The sequence below is a fragment of the Lepidochelys kempii genome, chromosome 21, assembly GCF_965140285.1.
Source record: "Lepidochelys kempii isolate rLepKem1 chromosome 21, rLepKem1.hap1, whole genome shotgun sequence".
In the NCBI taxonomy this organism is placed as follows: Eukaryota; Metazoa; Chordata; order Testudines; family Cheloniidae; genus Lepidochelys; species Lepidochelys kempii.
In genome coordinates, this window is record NC_136400.1 from 16,257,879 (window position 1) to 16,277,148 (window position 19,270).

The 19,270-nt window shown below is 52.5% G+C and overlaps 1 protein-coding gene across 1 annotated transcript; it reads left to right on the forward strand.

Moving 5' to 3' along the window:
• The first annotated feature begins 6,468 nt into the window (after positions 1-6,468).
• LOC140901497 (glutathione S-transferase 2) lies at positions 6,469-18,556 on the forward strand. Its single transcript, XM_073320423.2, has 8 exons — positions 6,469-6,786; positions 9,958-10,036; positions 15,206-15,270; positions 15,762-15,843; positions 16,083-16,183; positions 16,823-16,918; positions 17,042-17,152; positions 18,304-18,556. The coding sequence occupies exons 1-8, from the start codon at positions 6,469-6,471 to the stop codon at positions 18,397-18,399; spliced, it is 948 nt and encodes a 315-aa protein (XP_073176524.2). The 3' UTR covers positions 18,400-18,556.
• Positions 18,557-19,270: the final 714 nt, after the last annotated feature.

Genomic DNA, 19,270 nt, shown 5'->3' on the forward strand with positions numbered 1-19,270 from the left:
CTGCAGAGGGCTATCGAAATATACACTGTCACCCAAAATATAAAGGTTTCAGAGTAACAGCCGTGTTAGTCTGTATTCGCAAAAAGAAAAGGAGGACTTGGGGCACCTTAGAGACTAACCAATTTATTTGAGCATAAGCTCAAATAAATTGGTTAGTCTCTAAGGTGCCACAAGTACTCCTTTTCTTTTTACCCAAAATATAAAGAGCCCTCCTGGTTTATTTTGGGCCTGCATGCCTGGATCCCACAAAAAAACAGCAAAGGTCTCATCAGCGCTTTTCTGGGGACCATGGGCAACAGGAAGCCATGGCTTGGTGTTACACCAGGGATAAATATGGCCCCATCGATCTAACAGGCTTTCATATCATCCTACTCGCAGGCTCAGGCACACCTGTCTTTTACAAGCTAAATTTCTTTCCTGTACTTGCATCTGCGTCCTCAGCGTGAAATTCACCACCGCTGCCCTGTATCTGTTCCCTGAGGCTAGTCTGTTGCTGCAGCAAAATAAATCTATTTAAAATTTATGGAGAGTCATGAACAAATATCCTGGATCAGAACTCCCCCGGGTTTAGCGGCATGGTTCCATCTAATGTTGTGGATCCAGCTAGTGGCCAGAGAGAACCTGCTGCAATCAGCTAATTGAGTTACCCCTATGGTTCACGTGTAGAAACGTGCTTTAGTGCTGAAGCTGTAGGGTTCATGGCCCCCTGCCAGTCCAGGCTAGGTGTTTATTTCACTGCAGACTGCTGGGTGGCACAACATACAGGAGGCCCTCAAATCTCCTGGAATCCCTTATGGATGGGGAGCGATGCTTTCAGTGAACACCCCGTTCCCCTAACATGCGTTGTGAGCATCCCAACAGCCGGACACTTCCTGCCCTCACCACAGAGGCCGCAATGCGGAGGACAATCCAAGGTGAATGGTGCCTCTGAAATGAAGGCTTCAAACAGTGGCACGACCTAGCTCAGACCTGGGGTGCAGCAGGATCCGGAGCCCAAGAGCGTCCCTGAGCCTAGAGACAAGCAGCTGGAGATCCCGAAGGTTAAAACCCGGCTGGAGCAGCTGTGAAAATAAACAGGGGCCTGTGGTAATTGTGCTTCTTGGCTTGACCTGTAACCACAGCTGTATTCGCAGCCAGGACGCCGCCCGAGAACACTTCGGTTCTGGTCTCAGGAGAAATCTGCTTTTGGCCAGAGGAACCCAGTCCCGTGGAGGCCTTGCAGCTGTGAATGTTCAGAAGTTTTCCCCCCTCCCTGTCTTCAGGCAGCCTCAGCAGCTGTGTGGAATAAAAAGCACCATGGGGGATGGGTTAGGCTTGGAACATGGGGCAGATAGGCGGGGAGGATGGGGACTTGGTTTAACCAGGGGAGAGAGACGCTCTGCAAGCTAATACCCAGGAGAACACTGAGTAACCGTATACGCTCCAGCTAACCAGAACCCTGTGTTAATTGTCCCGCAGGGGTGTAACGGGTGAGTTAACGCCAGCCTACCCCAGGTCATGCAGTAGGTCAGTGGCACTGACAGGGTCTCCCAATTCCCACTCCAGGGGTCTAGTCACTGGACCATCACACCCCTCATCTGGCCAGCGCGCTCAACCCTGCTCGCCATAGAACAAGTCAATGTCAAGGGCTCAGTCCTTCCCTTCAAGGCGCTCAACAGCCTGGGCCCAAGCTCTCTAGTAAAGCTCCAGAATGAGCACAAAGGTCGATAGCTCTGCTCATCCAGCCGTCCACCACAAGGGACCATCAAAAGCTCATTGGTGGAGGAGGCAGAGCTTCCTTAGGGCCCCTCAGAGACTGTGGAACCCCCTGTCCAGGAGCCAAGGACCATCACAGGCCTCCCCAGCTCCTGCTCCCAGTGCCAGGCACACATCTCCAGCCGGCCCCCTCGAACATCAGTACAGAGCAGTGCAATTGTTCAAGAACTCAACTGCCAACCAGCCCTACCAAAACAAACCACGACACTGCACACTCGATCCTCCCCCTGGGGAGACGATGAGAGAACAAAACACACGGGATCCACACCGCTTAATGCACAGCTGCACAGGGCTCTGACACCACCAGGATGAGGGTGGGATAAGACACCAAGTAGATTCCCACAAAGCTGGGATGCCTGCAGATGACTGAGGCTGTCCCCCACTTGCGGGTTAACCTCTGCACATTGGTACACGGCTCTGCCAGCGGTACGAGGAAGAGGCCCTGGGAGCAGCTGTTGCTGGACAGAGATGGTGAGGACTTGACCCCACGATAAGGGAAAATGTTGAGCTCAGCATCTTATGGCTGCCAAACACATGCCAGCCAATCGCACCTTTTGCTGTGGCTTGGCTACAATGACGAAGTAGCTCAGGATAACAAGATGCCATGCAGGCCAGTGGAGAGGGCGGAGTCTGGAGAGCTGGGTTCTGTTTCCACTCCTCTTTAACTCCAGGCCGATACAAGAGGCTTGGAAGCAATCAACGGGAGTACCATCTAGCTGTCCACACCTCAGGGAGCTGGGATTGCTGCTGGAGGTTGGTTACTGCTCGGGATCACTCAGCCAAGTTGAGAAGCAAGATTTGTTTAGCCAACCATGAGCAGCAGCTGCTGCAGAGCACTGGTCAACAGGAGGACAATGGCTACCCACTGCTGCATGCAACTGGTAATTTCCCCTTCTCATGGCCATTCACATCTTCCTTCAGCCCAGCTTTGACCCAGCATCCTGGTCTGGTTCCACCCCATCAACACTGACTCAGCCTATTCTGACACTTATTGCAGTAAGCTCTCTTGGGTCCCTTTCTACAGGCATTTTGGGGTCTGCGACTACACCTTTGAACTTTCCTTCATGCAGAAGAGGAAAGAGAGGAAGAGGTGGAGGGTGAAGTGCATTAATGTTCTCTGGATGTGTGAGAAACTTTGGAGTAAGGGTGCAGAGGATTGTGGGCCATGGAATCCTCACTATTGGATGGTTCTGGGATCACACATGGAGACAGTTTGGGAACCCCTGCTCTACCCTTGCAAAAGATGGAGGAATGTGAATCAATAGGATCCTCTGACAGTCCTACTAACCCTGTCAGCAGCACTGCAAATGGGAACCAGAGAAACCGCTGGGAATAAAAGGGCTTCCTGTGACCCCTGAAGGTCTTAGAAGGCTGCCCTAGGGTAGGACAGGATCTGACAGTGGTACTGGCACGTTTTTTATAGTGTGGACGCTGAGAGTCGTTGAACCAAACTGTAAACCCTGGATAGAATGGAAACCACTTAAAATCAGGGGCGCTGCAGCACCCCCAGCACCCCTACTTCCAGCACCTATGGGATTTGAACCATCCAGTAAAATTCAGTATTAGGGAAACTTGATTTACTCCAAACTCGGTCAATTCTTCTCCCTTGGGAGAATCATTAGCTAGTTTTCAGGTCAGCTGTAGCAAGCCGTCTATTACAGTACGACCCACGACAGGGGCTTCGTGTGGCAACAATGTCTGTGTCAGGTTTGACTCTGACAGAGCAGGGGGCTTGGATTTGTCTCTGGAGGAAGCTGAGCCAAGGAATTGAGTCCCAGAGAGCTTGGCGAGAACTAAATACCTTCAAGTCTGCAGAGTTTTAGAGTCTGAGCAGAGTTAGTTAGAGCTCTAGAGTTTGGAATAGGAAGCTCACTGCCATCTACGGAACCCGGACTCCAGGTCAAAGATCCTTGGCTTTGGAGGTTGTACTATTTGATTTCCTTTCCATATACAATAGAAGCACCCTTTGGATGAAAGTCCGAGTTCTCCAGTGTTCCCCTGGCTCTTGGTTTTATAGTTGTTGTTGTTCTCAGGACCCTTCCACTCCTTGCCTTGGAAATCCTGGGTCAGGGCAGAAGGGTGCACTAGGATGTGGGGTTTTCTACCACTTCCCCAGAAGGGCTTCTAGTGTAGGGATTGTCCAGCGGGCAGGATCAGACCCGTGAGCCATCTGAGCTAGTGTCCTGTCTGTGACGCTAGCCAACACCAGACATTTCCGAGCAAAGGGGAGAGAATCCTGAGCTGAGCAGTTCCAGAATTGCTCTAGAGGCAGCTTCTCCTTCCTAAACCCCCTCAGTCAGAGGATGGTCTGTGTCCAGAAGCAGGAGGTAGTCACCCTGTGTAATGTAACTGTGGATGGTCTCACTAGCCACAAAAACGGATAATCCTGGTTTGGGTCCTTCTGCAGTCTTGGCCTCAATTGCATATTGTGGCAATGAGTTGCAGGGTCTCATTATGCACAGTGTAAAAAGACTATTTCCTTCACTCAGTTTTACATTTCATGCCTTTCAATAATCATTTTAAAAAGTGTGGGTGGGGGGGGGTGACGATGTGACGCAGCACGGAGGGGGGAGTGTTGACCTGGGAATGTGCCCTGGAGATCATAGAATCATAGAATATCAGGGTTGGAAGGGACCCCAGAAGGTCATCTAGTCCAACCCCCTGCTCGAAGCAGGACCAATTCCCAGTTAAATCATCCCAGCCAGGGCTTTGTCAAGCCTGACCTTAAAAACCTCTAAGGAAGGAGATTCTACCACCTCCCTAAGTAACGCATTCCAGTGTTTCACCGCCCTCATAGTGAAAAAGTTTTTCCTAATATCCAATCTAAACCTCCCCCACTGCAACTTGAGACCATTACTCCTCGTTCTGTCATCTGCTACCATTGAGAACAGTCTAGATCCATCCTCTTTGGAACCCCCTTTCAGGTAGTTGAAAGCAGCTATCAAATCCCCCCTCATTCTTCTCTTCTGCAGACTAGAGATGTTTCAGAGTAACAGCCGTGTTAGTCTGTATTCGCAAAAAGAACAGGAGGACTTGTGGCACCTTAGAGACTAACCAATTTATTAGAGCATAAGCTTTCGTGAGCTACAGCTCACTTCATCAGATGCATATCGTGGAAACTACAGCAGACTTTATATATACACAGAGAATATGAGACTAGAGATGGGAGACCTGAGAGCCTGTCACCTGAGCCAGGAGGGGGAGGTAACACCTCTGCCCAGGAATGTGGAGGGAGGCTGCAGCAGGGAACCTGCTGGGTGGGTTTAGTTTTCAGTTTGGGGCTGGGTGGAGGAACGCAGGGAACCCCAGGGCTGGGGTCTAAGCTCCCTGCTCCCCCAGAAGGACGTGACTGAGTGGTCCTGGTTGTACCCACAAGCTCTGTTTTGGACTGTGTTCCTGTTGTCCAATAAACCTTCTGTTTTACTGGCTGGCTGAGAGTCTCAGTGAATCCCAGGAAGAGGGGTGCAGGGCCTGGACTCCCCCACACTCCGTGACAGGGGGGTAGGAGTTTTAGGCAGAAAGTGGGGAGGGGGAATGAGATTTTAAAACCCTAGAAGGTGAGTATTAGGGAAACCTGTATTATTTCAGATGTAGTTGGCACTGGTGCAAATCTGATTATTGTGACATCTTCCACTGATGGCTGGCTAGGACAGACACCAGTGTCGGGGCTCAGTGGACATAGCAAGGCCTTACATTTCTCACGGCAGAAACTGAGTCAAAGCCAAACAGATGAAGTTCTAACCTCAGGAAGGGGTAAGCAGGGGTCCCCTTCATTCATCCATGTCCACAGAGAGTCCAGGCTCCACGTCAAATACCCTTGGATTTTCTACATGTTCTGTCTCCATTTCATTTAAAGCAGAAAAAAGCGTCTTCTGGCCCTGGCCCAGAGGCTGCATGTTCTTCCATGCATCCCTGGCGAAAGGACTGGGTTGATAAATGCAAAGTAAGGCACATTGGAAACCATAATCCCAACGATACATATAAAATGACGGGGTCTAAATTAGCTGTTACCATGCGAGAAAGAGATCTTGGAGTCACTGTGGATAGTTCTCTGCAAACATCCACTCAGTGTGCAGCAGCAGTCCAAAAAGCTAACACAATGTCGGGAACCATTAGGAAAGGGATAGATAATAAAACAGTAAATATCATAATGCCTCTGTATAAATCCATGGTACACCCACACCTTCAATATGGACCCAACAGAAATGAACAAGTAAAGTAACAAAAAGTCCCTCTCAGGGGCTCCAGACCACCAGATCCCTTCAACGGCTACACTCAGGCCCTTTTCAGCAGGAGGTAAGGACCTAGTACCTCCGGTGCCCCCTCTTCTCTGGTCCCAGTCTCACCACTGTCCCCCTATCTGCGACAGGAGGGGACAGTGGTTATGGATGCCAGAGCCACCTCCGCTGTCTCCTGGGCTCTATTTTCTGCACCCAGCGGAGCTGAGCAAAGCGACTGCCCGAAGCTGGATGGGCAGGGTGCGAATGAAGGGGCCCAGGTGACCAGGGAAGGAAGGGTCAGTAACCCAGCTCAGAGTCCTGCCAAGTCAACCCCTCCCCCACAACACACACACTGCCCCACTGACAATCAGGACGCGATGGAGAGAGCGCCATCCTGCTGCAGGGAGCTCCGCAGGTTGGCCAGCACCAGGGCATAACACTGCAGGGAGCCGCCAGCTCAGCGACCAGCTAAATTAACCCCAGCCCCCCAGAGATGGGGGAGTTGGTCCCCCTGGGGGGCAGGGAGCTTGGGGGGCCAGAGGAGGGGTCTGGGGGACTGCCCGGAGTGCAGGCTGCCAGAGGAAGGTTAACGGGGTCCGCAGGATTCAGGATCCGCCCCCCCTCCCCCCCCGCGACCGGCTGGGGCTTGGGAAAGCGAGTTTGGCCGGACGGGCAAGTAACCGGGTTCCGGGGCTGGACTCGGATCCCTGCCCCCGCGTCCCCACCCGAGCGCATCGCGTCGAGGCAGCCACAGCGGGAGCAGAGCAGGGGCAGCTTGGGGGTCACGCTGGGCTACTGGGACATCCGCGGGGTGAGCGCGGGCGGCCCCCAAGCCCTGGGGAGGGGCGCGGGTGCAGGAGTGGGGCGGGCGGCCCTCCAGCTATGGGGGAGAAGCTGGGGTGCCGGAGCGGGGCAAGTAGCCCCCCAGCTATGGAGGAAGGGTAAAGGACTGGGGCAGGCAGCCCTAGCTATGGGGGAGTGGTGAGGGTGCAGGAGTGGGGCAGGCGGCCCTAGTTATGCGGGAGGGGTGGGGCTGCAGGAGTGGGGCAGGCAGCCCCCTAGCTATGGGGGAGGTCTCTGTAGGGGAATGTATGGGTTGGCTCTATCAGGTTTCCTTGGGGTCACATGTCATGGTAGCCAAGATTTCCCTGGGAGAGGGGAATGGGCTCTGGCAAGCAGGTCAGTTGACTTTTTGCTGTGAGCCCTAGCAGAGCAGGGCTCCATCCTGTGAACCGGTCCCTCCCCCACCCTCATCCCCTCCCCAAGGGTGGGGCTGGGGGAGAGTCGTCCCTGCAGGGCAGCCAGTGCTAGGGTGACCAGATGTCCCAATTTCTGGGTCTTTGTCTTGTATAGGTTCCTATTACCCCCCACCCCCATCCCTATTTTTCACATTTGCTGTCTGGTCACGCCAGCCCAGGGGTCCCCAAGGCGGTCGCTGGGGCCGTTGTGTGAGCCAGCAGGACACCGCAAGGCTGCCACCGGGCGCGGCCCCCGCAGAACCGCCCGCTGGAATGCGTTGCCCTTTCTCTGCAGCGGGGTGTCTGGCATCCACCACAGTCTCCTGGGAATAGGAATATGCTATTCCCACAGCAAGGCTGGGGACACTGCCCCAGCCAGTGCCTATGTGCGTCCCTGCAGAAAGCCCTTCACATTCCTGCCCCTCTCTGCAGGGAAACCCTGATGGACCCGTACCACTGCCAGGCCCTGACTGCGCGCTTCATTTCTAACAGTCTTTCAAAGTTTTCAGAGTAGCAGCCGTGTTAGTCTGTATCTGCAGAAAGAACAGGAGGACTTGTGGCACCTTAGAGACAAACAAATTTATTTGAGCATCAGCTTTCGTGAGCTACAGCTCACTTCATCGGATGTAGCTCACGAAAGCTTATGCTCAGATAAATTGGTTTGAGAATTTTTTGTTTTGTTTTTTGTTTCCCAAAAAGTTTTGTTTCTGAGTAGCAGGTGTCTTGGGGGAGGGGAGGAACGTCACTGGTGGGTGTAGTCCCCCCAGGGGCTTGAGGAAAGGAGCCCCATTGCAATTTTGCATTAGTTGCCACATGGTCTCATCAAAAAAGTCCCTCTTGGGGTCCACAGTGCAACGCAGGGTTCCAAGCTTGGCAGCACCTAACGCAGGCTCCTGAAACCCCAGAGCCAATGAATAGAAACAAATTCAGGCAACTGAAACTCCCCGGAGCATGTTAACGCCGTGGGGCAGGTGTGTTGTCAGTCTCCCCTCACACATACATATGCGCTCCATGGTGGATTTGAGTCTGATAGAGCTTTAGCTCAAGCTACAGCCGCTTGTGCTTTTACAGGTCCACATGGGAACATTATTCATTAAATTGGAGAAGATGGGGATTAATTGAAAGGTGGATAAAAAACTGGTTAAAGGGGAGTCTAGAACTGGCCATACTGAAAGGTGAACTGCCAGGAGGTGACTAGGGGTGTCCCACTCAGGGATCGGTCTTGGGACTGATCTTATTTAACATTTTCATTCATGACCTTGGCACAAAAAGCGGGAGTGTGCTAATAAAATGTGTGAGCGACACAAAGCTGGGAGGTATCGCCAATATGGAGGCGGACCGGAATATCGCACAAGAAGATCTGGAGGACCTTGAAAACTGAAGGAATAGAAACGGGATGAAATTTAATAGTGCAAGGTCATGAATTTAGGGACTAACAAGAAGAATATTTGCTATAAGCTGGGGATGTTTATCTGCTGGAAGCAACAGAGGAACTAAAAGTCCTGAGTATATTGCTTGATCCCAGGATGACTATGAGCCCCCCGATGTGACGTGGCTGTGAAAAAGGCTAGTGCAGTCCTAGGATGCATCAGGTGAGGTATTCCCCGTAGAGACAGGGAAGTCTCAGTGCCATTCGACACGGCACTGGGGAGACCTCCCCTGGAACACTGTGCAGGTCTGGTCTCCCGTGGTTAAGAAGGATAAATTCAAACTGAAATAGGGGCAGAGAAGGGCTACTAGGATAATCAGAGAAATGGAAAACTCACTGTACAAGAGGCGACTCAAGGATCGTGGCTTGTTGAGTCTGACCAAACGAAGGCTGAGGGGAGATAGGATCGTTCTCTATTAATACATTTGGGGAGGGAGAGGAGTTATTTAAGTTAAGCGCCAATGTGGACACAAGAAGAAATGGCTATAAATTGCCCATCAACAAGCTGAGCCTTGAAACTAGATGGAGGTTTCTGACCATCAGAAGAGTGAAGTTCTGGAGCAGCCTCCCAAGGGGAGCAGTGGGGGCAAAACACCGAACTGACTTCAAGACTGAGCCTGATGAGTTTATGGAGGGGATGATGTGATGAGGCTGACTACAGTGGCCCATCTGAAACTGCTAGTAGCAAAAATCCACAATGGCTGGAGATGGGACACTAGATGCAGAGGGCTGTGAGTTACTCCAGCGGATTCTTTCCCAGGTGACTGGCTGGTGGGTCTTGCCACATACTCAGGGTTCAACAGATCACCATATTTGGGGGGCAAGAAGGAATTTCCCCCCAGGTCAGATTAGCAGAGACCCTGTGGTTCTTTTTACCTTCCTCTGCAGCATGGGGCATGGGTCACTTGCAAGTTTAAACTAGTATCAATGGTGGATTCTCAGTAACTTGAAGTCTTTAAATCATGATTTGAGGACTTCAGTTACTCAGCCAGAGGTTAGGGGTCTGTTACAGGAGTGGGTGGGTGAGGTTCTGTGGCCTGCGATGTGCAGGAGGTCAGACTAGATAATCGTGATGGTCCCTTCTGGTCTTCAAGTCTGAGCAAAGGAGGTTCCCTGGTTCAATCCTGTTCGGTGCATTGGCTAAGATAGAAGCCGTCATGCTCGATCTGTTATAGTTCTAGGCTCCAGCAGCTGTGAGCAGAATTGGGAGGAAGGTCAATTTATCTTGCTTTCTTGGAGAGGGGCAAGCTCTGGGCTCACCCAATGGAACTGGAGGGGTCCTGGGATGTAAATGCTCTCTTGCTCCTCTCTGCAGCTTGCTCACGCCATCCGACTGCTGTTGGAATACACGAACACTCCCTATGAGGACAAGAAATACTGCGCCAGCGGGGAAGGTAAGGTGTCATGGGTGGAGATCACACCCCGGGCTGCCTTGGCCTGTGGTGTGTGAGACGGGCACTTGCAACGTGCATTGTCTTTTGCAGTCTTGGCAGGGAACCTGTGTGGAGATCAGAACTGGTGTTGGGGAAGGATACAGAAGTAGTTGGGTCTGTATCAGTGCACTGGAGATCACACTGTGAGAGAGGGGTGCGCTGTTATCGTTAGGGCTAGGGAATGCTTTAAGATCCATGCTGAACAGTGTTAAATAGCAATAAGTGTCCAGGTCCTTTAACAGCACTGAATGATGCCATCTTGGATCCCGAGTCACCTTTGAGCAGGCCCTTGACTTGGGGTCTAAACTTGTTGAAGGCAATAGAGAGGCTGATGCTGGATCAAGCCCAGATCGCTGCTGGAAATTGCAAGGAAATCATTGACACAGGCCAGATTTTTTCCACGGCAAAAATCGATCAAGTTGCAGTTTGCAGATCGCACCAGGCAGGAGAACAGCAGCTTTTGCTGCCACCTCTGAAGTTAAGCAGGAGAACTCTGCTGGGCTAGGGGTAGAAACCAGTTCTGAGCAGGCTGTATCCTTAGACTTGTTAGCAATGAGCTCCCTGGAGGTGCTCAGGTTTCAGCAGCTGTGTTAGAAACTGCCTTTTACTCTCTAGCTGGGAATGGGAGGTGAGGATTTGTCAGCTAGCGAGGTCAGTTCTGGAGGCCCGTCTGTACAGCCCCTCCGGGATTACCCCAGTGCCACTTTTACAGTCAGCACTGGGGGGACTGGGTGAAGTATTTGGCTCTTGGGCTGTTAGACTCAAGAAGGTGGCGTGTGCGCGTGCAGTGGGGGTGGGGGAATGATGCGGAGTGGGGCAGGATGGCTGGAAGGGAGGTGCATTAATGGGGAGGAGGGTCAGACCCTCTTCTCCCTCCTGCCTTAGGTCGCTCCTCCTCCAAAGTCTGGTTCGGCCTGGCCTGTATCGGCTTCTATTTGCTGTTGCTTATAGGGCCCCGTCCTGCTCCTGCGGCAGTTGATAGGAGAACTCCCCTTGCTTTCAGCGAGAGCAGGGATCTGCCCTGTATTGGGACAGTGCCCTCTCTCCGAGCTGGCCTTTGTGCCGCTGTAAGGGACGGACTTTGAGGGGCCCAACGCCAGCTGGAGTCAATGGGAGCTGGGGGTGTTGCTCAACCTTCACCAGCCTGTTTCTAGAAGGCAGCTTTGTAAGAGCCACTTCCTATCTCCGCTCTCCCATGGGCTTGGGTTAACTCTTAGGTGGCTTCAGAGAGAGTCTGTGACTCTCCTGGCTTGGACTAAGTTCCCACCTTTTTTTTTTTTTTGCTGAGTCACGCATCCCCAGATTTGGTTATATAATTCTGAAGGTCACAGGGCTGCTCTTTGTCACAGTGAGCGATAAGAAACCCCAGTTGTGTCAAAGCCACATGTTCTCCCCGAGCTGGCTTAGTGCAGGGGCAGGGAGTGGCGAGGTGAGGAGTGATGAAGTCAGGTTACTTTTGGGCACGGATGCTTTATTACAATGACATTCCACATTTCTGACCCTTTAGAACCACGATAAAATTCCCCCTCACAACTTCCCGGGGCACCATGAAAGTAAAATTCCCCTTTCAACTGAGACTCAGAAAGGGCGAGTGACTTTGCGTTAAGGTCATCGCGGCTTTGTCCTCACTACAAAAAGGTGTGGTTTTTACATAGTTATTTCACTCGCTGTAAACTCAGGGCGGAGACAAGAGCCTGGAGTTTTTACCTTGATGCAGCTAGTTAAGGTCTGCCCTGTAGTCCACCTAGGCCTCAATCAGCCGTTCTCACCCTGTTTACCATGGTGGGCCACATCCCAAAGCTACCTGTATGGCCCTGAGGATGGCACATGGGCCGCAGCTCTGTGCTGATTGAGCCACAGGTTGAGAACCACTGAGCTCCATCCAGGTAAGAACCGCAGTGCCTTGGCTCCACCAGAATATTGCATCAAGACAGCTATCGCTGTGTAAAAACACCCTTTCTTGCAGTGAAGACCAAGCCACAGTGAGTGAGTGACAGAGCTGGGCATGGAACCCAGGTGTCCTCACTCCAAGTCTGTGCTCTAACCACTAGACTGTGCTCTCTTTTTGGAAGAGAACTAGCTGTGCACTGGACAGGGAAATCCAGTTCTTGCAGATAGTCCTCAGTATAAGAACAATCACAGAGCCCATCCTCTGGCTGGGACGCGGGACCCTGGCTGGAACCTGTACCAGGAGGGGCTTGTCACAAGCACAAGCATCATTTGTCTTGATTCACGACCGTAAGAATTACAATACCTGCCTTTCATGGCTGGGGAGAGGGAGATTCTCAGCTGGTGTAAACGAATCTGCATGGATTTACAGAAGCTGAGGGTAAGACCGTAGGTTTGTATCAGGGTAAGTGGCCCATGGGGCCCTATGAGTATTCTCAGGAACTCGTGCCTTGCCTCTCCCCTCTGATTCGGCTGGTCTTATGCTCCCCCTGCCCTCCCAGTAAATCCTCTCAGGGTCTGTCTACGCTGCAGTCTGCAGTTGGAGGTGTAACTGCAGCATGTGCCTCTGGCTAGTTTGCATGCCAATAGCAGTGCCAGCTATAGAAGCTCCCCTGGGACCCTGGGTAGGTACTTGGGCAGCTGGCCCATGCTGACACAGCTTTTCCGCTATCGGTACCCGCACTATCTAGATCAGAGCTAGTTCGGCTGTGTCTACATGTGTTGCAGTTACAGCCCTAGATTGCGCTCCAGACAGACCCTATGTCCCAGGGGTTGGAGGACAGCCAGCTTATATCCCAGTTCAGGCTGCACTGGTAGGGATGGATTTGCTGCGTGTTTTATTTCATAGCTGGCACCTGCAGGTAAATAGACCTTTGAGCACTGATAAGCAAAGCTGGATTGCATGTGGCCAGTTATGCTTTACTTATCGCCCCATGTCAGACTAAGTGGTGAGGGTTTCATATCATTCGGGCTTGCGGGCACCCTGCCTGATTTTAAAGGGGACCTGAGCCAGCAGGGAAGCGGTTAAATCCAGACGCAGAGCAGAGCACGGTGAGCTGGACTATTCATACTAGCTGCCAAGTCCTAGGAGGAAAGTGCAGTTTTAAGGCGGCCTAGAGCAAGGTTTCTATGGGATCCAAATACAGCTGAGGTTTCTGTAGGATCCATAGAAAATCCCTGTTAATACCACCTATCCTGGGGGCCTATATGGCCCCCAGAATCACAGTATCTGAGTACCTCACAGTTTTGACCGTATTTAGCCTCACAATCCCCCAGTGTGGTAGGGAACTGCGGCAAGTCTTGGATCTGTGTGTTACAGATGGAGAACTCAGGCTCAGAGCGGCTTTGTGATTTCCCCAAGGGAACCCAGGGAGTCTGGAGCAGAGCAGAGATTTGAACTTCAGTCTCCCCAGGCTCATGCTGTTAACTACTGGACCATCTTATTAGAGAAGGGCTTTGGTTCTGTGTTTGTATGGAACCACTCCCCCACCACCTCCATTCTCAGCTAGCCTCAGACACTCAAGTAAGAAGCACCATATTGTGATCATGGTGTCTAGCCTTGGCACTGAGCCATTTCATTCTGTTTCTGGAAGGTTGGTAAATGGCACTGTCAGGGAACGAGAGGCCAGCGTGGGCGGGAGTGTTGGCCGAAAGGATCAGATGTGGGGCTTGATGTTAGGCACGTAAATGAGGAGCGTGACTTTTCTCAGAGCAGCTGCAACTCCCTGGGATTTCGATGGGAGCAAGGGGTGCTCAGTACTTCTGAAAATCAGAGGCCAGTGGTGAAAATTGTGGCCGTTAAGTATCTATCGCTGCAGCACTGCTCCTTCATGCTTAGATGTCCTGGGGCTTTTCCCTGTTTTTTCTAGGCCCAGATGCCAAGCTGCATGTCTGGAATGGCACAGCTCAGGAATGGGAGGGGGAACACAGGTGACTTTCAAAGTGGCCTGGCCCACAGTGTTAGAGCAGCCCAGAGGGTGCTCTGATCTGCCACAGCCTTGAGTGGCTGCTCTGTTATGTCAGAACAGGCATGCCCCGTGCCAGGAGCTGAGCAGAAGTGTGGTATAGGGCAGGGGTGATGAGTTGTGTGGGCCCGTGGTGCCCGGGCTCCAGGAATATTCAGGGCCCATGGTGGCTGTGCTCCACCAATGTTTGGGGCCGGGTCTCTCCCCTGGCCCTGCCTGCTGCCCCCGGACGATTTAAAAGGGTCTGGGGGACCCTGGCGGCTGCTGCCACCACCATCAGCCGTGCAGTGGGGCTTCCTGCCCGGCCTCGCTCCTTGCACTCCTGGAAGCGGCTGGCATGGCCCTATGATCCTGGGAGGGGAGGGATGGTGTCTCCGTGCGCTGCCCCGGCCCCGAGCGCAGACTCGGCACCTCCCATTGGCCAGACCCCTCACCCTCTCCTGCACCCTTGCCCCAGCCCAGAGCCTGCACCCAAACCCCCTCCCGGAGCCAGCACCCCTCCCGCACCCAAACTCCCTCCCAGAGCCTTAGGTAGGGGTAGGGTGGGGGTGGGACTTGGACCCATTCTGGGCACCACCAAAAATTATACAAACCTGCTGTCCCAAGCATAGAGCTGTCCAGGGGTTTCCCTGGTGGGAAGCTCTGTCTGGGTTCTGGCCCTTTTCTGCTGCTCAAGTGGTGAAAAGGGGCCAGCTTGGGGACCTAAGTCTTTTTCTAGCCCTGGACTTGGAGAAGTGTTGGTTAGAGGCGAGTCATGGGCCAGGGCCTTCTCCCCTCCGCTCCTGGGGTGTGGGGAGAGGGAGAGAGCAGGGGAGCTCTGCACTGGAAGAAAGACTCAATCTCCAATTGCCCATCTGACTAAAAGTGAGGACTCTCGGCCTACAGCCGCGGTGGGGGATGGGGAGGGAAGGAGACGAGGGGAAGGGAAGATGGAGGGTCGGGGTGAAGAGGATGGGAGGGAAAGGAATACAGTGAGTGGGTGGCTGGCAGGGGAGAGATGCAGTGGTGAGGGTGTTTGTGGGGTGGCAGTGCTGGGTGAAGATGCAGTGAGTGGGTGTGGGGAGTGGGATGGGAGATGCAGTGGTGGGGAGGTGATGTTGATTAGGAGATGCAGTGGGGCGGGGGGTTGGTGGTGAGGGAGATGCAGTGTGTGTGTGGGGGGGTGAGGGGCAGGTCTCCGTGCCATAGGACTTACCATCCTGTTCTTTACCTCCAGGTCCTGATTATGATATAAGCCAGTGGACTAACGAGAAAGAGAAGCTGGGGCTGGATTTCCCGAACGTATGTAGCAGCCTCCTCTGCCCTCACCCGTGTGTCACCAGGGAGGACAGGGTCAGAGGGGGACGTGGTTGGAGACTAGCAACTGGCTCTCAGGTGGAGCCAGGCTCTTGGCTGGAGAAGAGCTCCCGGCTCTCCAGTGCCCCCTTGGCTGGCGCAGGAGTCTCAGGCCTTGCGGTCTTCGCGGCGGCAGCCGTGCCCAGCCTCAGTGGGATCAGTGGTTGTGCATGGCCGTGAGGCACTGAACAGGGAATCTGGGGCCCTGGTGTCCACCTGCTCTCCCAAGCAGGGTAAAAAGGGGCAGGGAGAGGCTGTCTCTGAGCACAGGTGGACTCCAGCAATGTGCAGGGCCTGCTCATGAGACACTTGGCTCTGCTCTTTGACCTCCGGCCGACTAGGCGGCACAAGTAACTTGGTGGCTGCAGTGCCCTCCGAGAGCAGGATAAATGGGTGGGGAGAACTTATCCCCTGACACCCTGTCTTTGCCCTCCCAGCTCCCCTATCTCTTTGATGGCCAGACAAAGCTCACGCAGAGCAATGCTATCCTCCGTTACATAGCGCGCAAACACAAGATGGGTGAGTATCGCTGCGAGTCGAAGGCTTGTCTGCACGGGGAAGTTGACAGGACCAGCTCTTCTGGAATAGGTCCCTAGTCCAGAGTAAAAGTGATGGGCCATTATTCTAGAAGACCTAGGTCATTCCAGAATAGCTGTGCTGGACAATTCCCTCTGGTGAAGACAAGCCCTTAGAGGCTAGTTGGGATTTAAACCAGGGTTGCTGAGCCTCTCTGCCCCTGTGTGTTTTCTGACTCCCAGCTGGCGAGAGCGAGGAGGAGATACAGAGAGTGGACATGCTGGAGAACCAGGTGATGGATTTCCGCCTGGCCTTTGCAAGGGTGTGCTACAACCCTGACTTTGTGAGTGCATCCCTGCTCCCCTGGGGGTGTGGGTCAGAGCTGGAGTGCAACAAATGGCTCTGGAGGGTCACATGGGGATAACAGGTGTAGATATAATCCAGAGCTTTACAAGCCTCCATTAATTACCTGGGAAGAAGTGTTGTTATCCCCATTTTACAGAGGCGGGGGAGAGAGAGAGGTGACGTGACTTGCCTGAGGTCCCACAGTAAACCAGTAGCAGAGGTAGGATTAGAATTTGAGACCTCCCTAGATTCAACACTGCCTGTTCCCCCAACCCACGGTGCTTCACAGACCAAGAGAGGTGGGATTGCTGGTCACAGGGATTGTGTCAGAGCAGACCAGTCTGGGAAGTCTATTACCCGCGGCCCATCTTTAGCCACAGCCTCTTCCTTTAAAGGAAGGTGAATAATTTCTATCGTGCACCTGACTAGTTACCCGATACTGACATGGGAGGGAAGAGAGCGTCTGGGATGGGAGATCCCTTCAGATGATCAGTTTATGCCCCAATGGCTGGGACTGAATTACCCTTGTCGCTGCCTTCGGCCGCACTAGGAAGCCGAAACTCTGAGTTGCTCCAGGGTGGTGGGGATTGTGAGGATTTGACCCACAGCTCCCTTGCTTCTATTTTCCCTTTGGCAGGAGAAACTGAAGCTGGAGTACTTGGAGGAGCTGCCCGGGAAGCTGAAGCTGTTCTCCCAGTTCCTGGGGGACAGGAAGTGGTTTGCTGGGGAGAAGGTATGTGGCTACAGAGGGACTGAGGACGGAGCTGCTCCGTGTTAGAGAGAGGCCAGAGATGGGAAGTGCAGATCTGGATGGTTCTGATCTGACGCTCTGCTTATTTTCATTCTAATTTCCCAGCTCACCTACGTCGACTTCCTTGCGTACGACGTCCTGGATCAGCACCGCATGTTTGCGCCCAAGTGCCTGGATCAGCTGAAGAACCTGAAGGATTTTCTTGACCGATTTGAGGTGAGCTTGGCCCTGACTCCCCTGTGACATGCTGCTCTCTGGATCTCCAGGGCTGGCCAAGCTAGTTCCAGGTCTGCAGTGTCTGCAGCACGTGCCCTTTGGTCAAGTTACTTTTCCCAATTAAGATTAATAAACGGTTTCCATTCTAAGCCTTCTGCACCCTTTGTCTTGTCAAAACAATAACCCACCTCTTGGTCCTTTTCACAATATATGGAATCAGAGTTCACCTTAAAAAGGAGGTGTTCACGATAGAAGACAATCACGCACTAAAGACACATAAACAAGTTTCCACACAGCTCAAATTCCAGCATTGTCTCCCTTGTGAAGCACTCCAGACAGGGAACTGGTGAACAGCTAATAGCTGAATAATATATTGCAAGTGCACATCATTTACAGTCCTGAATTTCTCAAGCTTGGATCTTGGGCAGAGGAGATTTTGAAGAGCAGAGTGAGGTTGGAACCAGACAAACTGTTTTTGAGAGATGGAGCTTTGAGAAGTTACAGGACTTCCTGCTCTTAGAAAGTGCTTTATGGGCTCCTAAACCTAGAGCAGCTCAGCAACATAAGGGCCTGGCTTTTAGAAGTTCCGAGTGAAATCAATCGGAGATGTGAATGGTCAACAGCTTTGAAAAACCACATGCTCGGGACCTGATCCAAAGCCTTGTGAAGTCTGTGTCAAGACTCCCATTGATTTCAGCACCCTTTGGCTCAGGCCCCAGAAGAACTGTTGCAGTGGGGGAGGAAAATTAGGAAAAACTTTTCCACTAGGAGGGTGGCGAAACACTGGAATGCATTACCTAGGGAGGTGGTGGAATCTCCTTCCTTAGATATTTTTAAGGTCAGGCTTGACAAAGCCCTGGCTGGGATGATTTAGTTGGGGATTGGCCCTGCTTTGAGCAGGGGGTTGGACTAGATGACCTCCTGAGGTCCCTTCCAACCCTGATATTGTATGATTCTTTGAACTGGGCCATAGGGACACGTCTGACAAGCCGTGGCTGCATGCCTTTCTGGTTTGCCATGGGGAGCGATTCCCAAGGAGCTGTTTGGCTGCGGCCTTTGCTGAATTTCTGGCTGTGACGACAGGTAGGGGGCACGTGAGGAGCTGATGATGTCTCTTTAGGTTGATGGATCTTCTTTTGCTTTCCCTGTAGGCCCTGGAGAAGATCGCTGCCTACATGAGTTCTGGCCGGTACATGAAGGCTCCTGTTTTCTGGAGAACTGCCCAGTGGAGCAACAGAAAGGAGTAGGCTCAACTGGAGCTCAGCAAACGTCAAACAAGTCTCTTGGCATGGACCCACTGCAGCATCTGAGAAGGAGCTGGAGACCCCTGGGACCTCTCTAGCTTGCAAAGTCCCATTGAACAGCAAATCAGCAATAGCTGAAATCCCCAAGCCCTGTCGTAATCCTTCCCGCTAAGCTAGCTGTGCGATTTCCCAGTTACTGGCTAATGAAAACATTTTGGTGACTGTAGAGTCGTCTCCGCTTATTGACTCTCCTGGTTTCTATTTTTTAAAAACAAGTAGCTCTCTCGGGAGTTCTGATTAGCAGGTACTCATCAAGCCTTAGTTCTACTTTTGAACCTCTTCTGAGTTTCAGCATTTATCCCAGCATGCAGGCCAATTCCTGCTTCCACTGGTGCTCTCCAGATGGCCAAGTGGCTCTCTGACAAAGGGCTTTGAATTTCAGAGGTGTTGAACACCCATCACTCCTTTGAGCCCATGAGCATTTGAAAATATAAATAGAAGGATAATTCTCCCATCCCCTTACACCTGCTCTCTCCTGGAGCCACCCTACACACGCCGGCTTGTGATCACACACACAGAAAGAACATGATGTTCCAAAGGGGAAATCTTCAGTCCCTTTTGTGACTAGAGACGTATAAAAAGTTGGCTAGTTCCTGGGGGCCATTGTGAGAAAGCCCTGTTGTCATATCCAATGCATAATCAAGGTACTAATTAAATCATGATCCTCCCCTCTGACAGGACAGCTCAGCCAGGTAGAGGGGAGAGAAAGCGGGACGCACCCAATCAGGTTTCTAAGTGTGCTGCAGCCCCTGTCTGACACAGAGGGCCAGATCCCCAAGAGAACTCAGTCTGGGCCCTCCTTTAGGTGCCTGCA